This window comes from Octopus bimaculoides, chromosome 9 (assembly GCF_001194135.2).
Source record: "Octopus bimaculoides isolate UCB-OBI-ISO-001 chromosome 9, ASM119413v2, whole genome shotgun sequence".
Lineage (NCBI taxonomy): Eukaryota > Metazoa > Mollusca > Cephalopoda > Octopoda > Octopodidae > Octopus > Octopus bimaculoides.
In genome coordinates, this window is record NC_068989.1 from 34194300 (window position 1) to 34202417 (window position 8118).

An 8118-nucleotide genomic window follows, 5' to 3' on the forward strand; every position below is an offset into this window, starting at 1 on the left:
TATATATATATATATATATATATATATATATGACTGTGTATGTATGTGTCCATGTGTGTCTCTATCATCAAGACGAACACCAAGAGCAACAATAATATATAGTATGAAGTAGATAAGCAAATACATTTCAAATAAAATCTTATAATGTGGTATATTAGTGTATTTTAAAAGTTGAATGAAATGTCTGATTTTAGGTCTATGCAGATTGACTTGTAACTAATAAGCAAGAACAAGACAACCACTACAACACCAGCAATCTGCCCACCACCACTAACATCTAAACTAATGCAACCCACAATCTTTTGAGTCCAACTGGCTACAACAAATATCAGCATCTATACCAACACATGTGCATGCACGAGTGTGTATGATTTGTGTCTCAAATCAGAAGTGCAAGAAGCAAATTGTTTATAAAACCTGGTGAACCTTCTTTTAGACAATTTACCAAGCCACCTGTCAAACTTAGATGACCTTTCTGACAATGTGAGAGCAGAATATAACCTCAATAATACAACTTCATTCCAGACAATGGTGGGACAGGTAACTTAAAGGCATATTATATAAGAACTTTCAAACAACTTATGAAAGCAATTGACAGGGAGGATAAGCCTGCAGTTAAAGAATTCTGGAAGAAATTCAATATAATAAATGTTGTGGATAATATAGCTGAGTCATGGGATGAAGTGAAACCGTCAACTTTGAAAAGTAAAGGGTAGAAAGTCTATATCAAATTCAGAAAGATATTGTGACACACCACTTAAATTGGCAACAAAAAATATTGCTTAAGGGTTGGTCATTATATGGAAAGGTCTGCAAGTTTTTGTTGATAATATAGGAATTCAAGACAGGATGCCTCTGGGAGCTCCTCTATGCTGATGACCTTGCGCTAATTGCTGAGTCACTATCTGAACTAGAGGAGAAGTTTCAGGTGTGGAAGCAAGGACTAGAATCGAAGGGCCTTAGAGTCAACCTAGCTAAAACCAAAGTCCTAATAAGTAGGAAGGTAGACAAAACACAAACCCCTTCAGGTAGATGGCCCTGCTTGATCTGTAGAAAAGGCATAAGTAGAAACTCTATAAGATGTACCCAGTGTAAGCTATGGACACATAAGAAGTGCAGCAATATCAAAGGAAGGCTAACTAGGAAGATAGTTTTTGTATGTGGCAGATATTCAGAAGCAATAAACACTGAAAATATGCAGAAAACAACTTCTGCCACGTTCCATGGAGAAAATCTAGAAGTAGCTGATAGCTTCTGTTATCTAGGTGACCAAGTTAGTAGCGGAGGAGGGTGCGCTGAAAGTGTAGCTTCTAGAATAAGAATAGCCTGGGCAAAGTTCAGAGAGATCTTACTTCTGCTGGTGACAAAGGGTCTCTCACTCAGGGTGAAAGGCAGACTGTATGATGCATGTGTACGAACAGCCATGTTACATGGCAGTGAAATATGGGCCGTGACTGCTGAGGACATGCGTAAGCTCACAAGGAATGAAGCCAGTATGCTCTGATGGATGTGTAATGTCAGTGTGTATACTCGACAGAGTGTAAGTACCTTGAGAGCAAAGTTGGACCTAAGAAGCATCAGTTGTGGTGTGCAAGAGAGACGATTGCTATGGTATAGTCATGTAGCAAGAATGGATGAGGATAGCTGTGTGAAAAAGTGCCACACCCTAGCGGTTGAGGGAACCCGTGGAAGAGGTAGACCCAGGAAGACCTGGGATGAGGTGGTGAAGCACGACCTTCAAACATTAGGCCTCACCGAGGCAATGACTTGTGACTGAGACCTTTGGAAATATGCAGTGAGTGAGAAGACCTGGCAAGCCAAGTGAGACCATAATCCAAGGAAAGAACTTGCAGAAGACGGTTTGTAAAATTCAGAAGTGGAGATTTCATCCTTGAAGATGTGGCCTGAACAAGATATCCAATTTTGTTTGATGACAAGCTCCTTCTGGTAGAACTTGAAAAAGATCATGCAGTTTCAGGTGAAGAATTGGTAAGCAAGCTTCATTCAAGCCATACAACTGTTCACCATCATCTTCAACAGCTAAGGAAGGTCTCAAAACTTGAAAATGAGTGCTGCATGATTTGTCTGAAGCCAACTGCAAATCTCAAGGGGACATCTGCTCACCTCTTTGTTCTAGTGAACTCATCTTGCCCTTTTGGTGACCAGTGATGAAAACTGAGTCTTTTATGAAAATGTTAAGCATCACAGACATTGGCTTGGTGAAGAGGAAAAGGCCAAACCACAGCCAAAAAGCCAACTCCATGCAAAGAAGGTTCTCTCTGTTTGGTGGAATTGCGAAGGAGTTGCTACCAACTAATGCAATAATCAATGCTCAAATCTACTGTCAACAATTAGAGCATTTGAATGCTGCTTTGAAGAAAAAAAACAGCCTGCTTTAGTGAATCAAAAGTGAGTGGTGTTTCATCAGGACAATGCAAGACCCCACACTGCAAAGATCACATCACAGAAGGTCGAGGAAATTGGCTGGGAGAAAATTGCTCATCCACCTTATTCCCCAGACCTTGCTCCTTCAGATTACCATTTGTTCTGTAGCTTACAGAATCATTTGGATGGATTAACTCTTGAAACAACTGAGGAATCGAAACTGACCTTTCAGAGTTCTCTTTGAAACTGAAAGAGCTTTTCACTAATGGGATTAAAACACTATGAGTAGATGGAAAGATGTCATAGATATCATGGAAACTAATATTGATGATTAAGTTTCATTAAAATGTAAGATTTGATCACTTGTTTTCCATATTTAAAATCCGGACATTACTTATGAAATGACCTGAGAACAGATTTCTCTCTTTTTTTTTTTTTTTCAAAGTGCAAACTCTAATGAAGAATGTGTAAGAACTTTGATGATGTATTGTAGTGAGAGTAGAAGTACTGCATTGCAGCAAGTAAAGCAAGTTAGTTGAGTAGAACTTGTAGGATATGTAATGTTAACTTTCATAACAGGTAGAGCACAGTTGATCTGAAGAAGAGACTAGGTTGTAAATGTATTTGGCATTAGATGTCCATATCTAGACATCTGCAGGGTGAAAAAGTGCTTTGACCTGATGAAAGATGTTTATAGTGGAAATAAACCAAGAAAGGAGCAGGGAAATCTAAATGGAGAATGAAAGGCCTTACAGATAATATAACATGATCAAAAAGAATGGTTATTCAATGCAGTAAAAACCAATATCAGCATTAAATTAAAGAAAAGAAGAAAAAACATATAATTCTAAATAGGTTTCCTTGATCATTTATTTCAGCCATCAGTTGTTCAATATTCTTTTCTACTCTATGCACAAGGCCCGAAATTGTTGGGGAGGGGGCCAGTCAATTAGACTGATTCCAGTATGCAACTGGTACTTAACTTATCAACCCCAAAAGGATGAATGGTAAAGTCAACCTCAGCAGAATTTGAACTCAGAACATAAAGACAGACAAAATACCGCTAAGCATTTCGCCCGGCATGCTAACGTTTCTGCCAGCTCACCGCCTTATCAGTTATTCAATATTAAAATGTCACCAGTTCACATTACATTTTAATTTAAATATTATACATTATCAAATCATATTGAAAAACTCTCATTATGGTAGTATGGTTTCTCACCAGTATGAATGCATTTGTGGGTAGTTGAGGTATTTATTTGAGAGAATCTTTTACCACAGATATTGCAGTGGTATGATTTCTCTCCTGTGTGAATACGTTTGTGCCTAGATAAATTATTATTTTGAAAGAATGTTTTCCCACAAATATCACAGTGGTATGGTTTCTCACCTGTGTGGATATGTTTGTGAGTAGACAAATTACTATTTTGAGAGAATGATTTACCACAAATGTTACAGTGGTATGGTTTCTCTCCCGTGTGGATATGTTTGTGAAGAGATAAATTATATCTATTTGAGAATGTTTTACTACAGATATCGCAATGGTATAGTTTTTCACCTGAATGGACAAGCTTATGGTAAGACAAACCACTACTATGAGAAAATGTTTTCCCACAGATATCACAGTGATATGGTTTCTCCCCTGTGTGAATACGTTTATGAGAGGACAAGCCACCACTGTAGGAGAATGTTTTACCACAGATATCACAGTGGTAAGGTTTTTCTCCTGTATGAATACGCTTATGGTAAGACAAGCCACCACTCTGAGAGAATGTTTTCCCACAGATGTCACAGTGATATGGTTTCTCTCCTATGTGAATACGTTTGTGGGTAGATAAATTACTATTTTGAGAGAATGTTTTATCACACATATTACAGTGGTATGGTTTGTCTCCTGTGTGAATGCGTTTATGTTGAGATAAGAAACTACTATTAGTGAATGTTTTACTACAAACATGACAGTGATACAGTTTGGATACTGAGTGAATTAATTTATGTTGAATTAAATTATTTCTTGTTGTGAATAATTCCTCACAGATATCACACCTGTGTGATTTCTCTTCTGCATCGTCTTCCATCTGATCAGTCAGATCAATAATTTTAATCTGTGATTCACTGAAAACCATAATTTTCTCTTTTAACTTAAAAATATAAAATGATATCTTGTAACTTTTTCTGTTTTCTTTGTAGTTTGTAACAAAAATATTTCTATGACTACATTTTTTCTATATGGTGGTCTTTATCAAAGACAGTTTATATCTCAGACGTTTAGGAACACTTTTAAATGGTAGATTTATTTGGATACAATGTTATAATTAATAACCAGTAATTAAAGAAGTTCCAAATATCAAGATACATCTGGATATGCAAATATTAACACATAAGGCGGATGGAACATTATAAATAGGAAATATTTTGCATCCATTCAACTAAGAGTTGTAAATACAGGTTAGTATCAGCTTGATGAAGTTAATTTTAGTCTTCCAAAGTAAACGAATACATTGTTCCTCTTCAGTGAAATCATTTTTATCACCATGTTTCTTACCAGATAACCTGAAATAAAAAGACAACATAAGACATGAGGGACAAAGAAGTGTATATATGAAAATTACTGGAGGAAAAATTACTTGACCATAACAAGCAACAGTCAGAACATATTTACAGAAAAAAGACAATCCAATGTAGAGATGTGGTGGAAATAGATAGTAAGGACCATGGATCTGGATCTTTGGAATGAAGATCTTACATTCTAAATTATAACTTCTTGATCCAAGCAAATAAAACTCTCTCTCTCTCTTTCATTCTATTCATCTATCTATTTATATGAATTAGATTACTTCATTTAGTCAAATCTTTAGCTGTATTGTCTCCTCAGATATAGCTCAATCAATTCCAGAAAACATCAGTATCTTATACTAGAAATATATGACTTTCAATTAACAAAATAATTAGATAAATCTGATATTATAAAAAGTTCATGATGGTCTCAGTATCTTATTAAGATTACTATCAATTCTGATTTTAATACTGGGAAAAATTTTTGTAATGTTATGAGAGGGAGAGTTGGTGCTGAAAGGAATGATGGAATAAAATAATTTCCCAATAAATTTTTCTCAAAAGGAGATGTAATATAGGCTTACGGGTATTAGGAAGCTTTTTCAGGAAATTTTCATTAACATTTCACATGAAAAACAAAAAAAGAAGGTAAGTGCAGAGTTTCTTTGCCAAAGAAGCTACATAAACACTTTCTACCAGTTTTGAGTGAGTGTATATGGGCTGCATTTAATTAGAAAGGGTGGTGGACAGTAGAATTGGTAATTATTCACATCCATTTATGTTCTGTATTCGAACCCAGCAGAGTGGTCTTATCTTTCATACTCCATACTAAATAAGCATCAGTTAAGTATTGGAATAGATTTAATCCAATCTGTACTTTAGCTGTTGTTTTAGCACACCTCCACCGTTGGAATCTTTTAAAAAACCTTTTTCTATTACTCAAACGAAAAATAAATGAATATTAAAATTTTTTTTCAAACTTTTTTCGATTACACTCAAACAAAAAAATAATTTATGAATTTCTTTCTCTTCGAAAGTCTTCTCCCCACACCCTCGGAAAAAATTGTCCCCACAAACTTCTTTATAATCGTAATCTATGCCGTTTGAAAGGTAAGTTATGAAGGAAAAAATTGGATCTCGTGAATTTTCCGAAAGTCCTCTCCTCCCCCCGGTTCGTTGACGCAATTTAGTTTCATATTCGTTTAATACACATTTTTTTCACACCTATTACACTTGTTTATATTTTGGTGGCCGAGTGTCAAAGTAAATATTAACCAAAAGGCTAAACAAAGAAATAATCTTTCGGCGTTTCTTCAGAAACGCACCTCTCCAATTAAACCAAATTCAATGAAGAAGAAAAGGTGGTTAATGTTTGTAAACATTAACCGAAAAAAGTTATGAAAATGGAAAATATATACAAAATATATGATTTACCAATATCTTTTCTTCAGTGTTGTGTTTTCACTTGTGTGTAATCATAGAATTGTAAACAACAAGGGTTTACAATTCTATTATTTACACGCGTTATTACAGATTTAAAACAAATCTATATCAACTAACCGTTTTCAGATGTAAACAGTGAATCAATGTGCTGTATTTTTTCTTTATACTACCAAAGAAAATATATTTTTAAAGGTTTTATATTAATCTCTCGCAATGACATCAACATACGTGTATCTTCTAATATATTTAGCCATAAATTCGTATCTTATCATAACGAAGCAGACAAGTGAACTTTATATCTTTAGCCACAGTTTCGATAACACACACACACACACACACACGTATGTCCATGTATATCATTTATCTTTCTGTCTAGTTATCTCCCTCTCTAAATACACATATCTCATCACCATCATCATCATTTAACACTTGCTTTCCATGCCAGCAATGGTTGCACGGTTTCACAGAAACTGGCAAGTCAGAAGACTACATCTATCCCTGCTGTCTGCTATGGCTGGATGCCCTTCCTAACGCCGACTACTTTACAGAGTGTACTGGGTGCTTTTTATGGGGCTGCAGCAGCAACAGCAAGATCACCAAATAACTTACAAGGCAAGACTCCTTCGATTTAAGGTAAGGAGTAGTGTTGAAGGACAGAAACATGACTCCCTCAGTTGGGAAGAGAGTAGAGAGAGGCGAGAGAAAGAAGATGGTGAGTGAACTAAGGATTGGAGAGGATGAGTGGGTGAGTTCATGAGATTGTGAAAGGAGAGTGGTAGATGGAAGGGCAAATGTAAGGAGTGGTAACTGGTGGAGCGAAGGGTTTTGTGAGGATATTGTTGTGGAGAAAATTCAACAGGGACACATTAAGTGCAGGTGGGTACATAAGGGAGAGTGATGGGGGGAAATGCAACAGGTGGTGAACATGGGTGAGGGAAAGGATGATTGGGGAGATGGGTTGTGGGGAGACAGATTGTGTGCAGGAGGAGGTATGGGCATAAAGGACATGCCTTTATGGCCTCAGTTTTACTTAGCTGGACATGTCTTCTCAAACACAGCAAATCCCCAATTGTCTTGATATTTTATGAGGCTCAACATCTGAAGATCATTTTTTATCACTTCATTTCATATCTTCCTGTGTCCTCTTCCAAAGATTCCCACCACATTTAGAGATTGGTACTTCTTTATGCAGTTGTCCTCATCCCTATGCATCACATGACAACACCAGTACAGTCATCTCTCTTGCACAGTACATTTGATGCACCTTCTACTTGATTTTTCTCTTTGAGCATTTACACATGCACACTGATGTTGCACATCCAGTGGAGCATGCTGGCTTAATTTGTTTCAAGTTTTCATGTGTCCTCTACAGTCACAACTCATGTTTCACTGCCATGTAGAATAGCTGCCTGAACAGAGGTTCCATGCAATTTGCCTTTCTACAAAAGAGTGCTCAATAAAGAGAATGAATGGGAGAAAGAGAGTCTGCCGAATGTCGACCCAACAGAGGGACCAGCTATCCGAGTTGACAGTACCATCTGTATCTATAAAGCTGAGTTTGTGTGTGTGTGTGTGTGTGTGTGTGTGTGTGTGCGTATTGCATCTATAGAAATATACATTTTCCACTTTTTCGTAAAATTTTTTACATCAATGGAATTTTCTCGATGTGAACTTTCAAGTGCAGGAATTAGATTTTTAAAATTCCGTTTACTTTGTGTGATTTAAGGGAGATTT

At 36.4% G+C, this 8118-nt stretch overlaps 1 protein-coding gene across 2 annotated transcripts; it reads right to left on the bottom strand.

Moving 5' to 3' along the window:
- Nucleotides 1–3227: 3227 nt before the first annotated feature.
- LOC106881545 (zinc finger protein 239) lies at nucleotides 3228–6638 on the bottom strand. Of its 2 annotated transcripts, none has more exons than XM_014931971.2 (2): nucleotides 6502–6638; nucleotides 3228–4938 (listed from the first exon to the last, which is right to left on the bottom strand). In XM_014931971.2, the coding sequence occupies exon 2, from the start codon at nucleotides 4509–4511 to the stop codon at nucleotides 3567–3569; it is 945 nt and encodes a 314-aa protein (XP_014787457.2). In that variant the 5' UTR covers nucleotides 4512–4938; nucleotides 6502–6638; the 3' UTR covers nucleotides 3228–3566. The 2 variants fall into 2 exon arrangements, with proteins under 2 accessions (XP_014787457.2, XP_052826555.1); XM_052970595.1 differs by having other exon boundaries at nucleotides 6376–6638.
- Between the last annotated feature and the right edge of the window lie 1480 nt (nucleotides 6639–8118).

Coding starts and splice junctions, on each gene's coding strand:
- LOC106881545 (XM_014931971.2), bottom strand. CDS start 4,511: ATGGTTTTCAGTGAATCACAGATTAAAATTATTGATCTGACTGATCAG.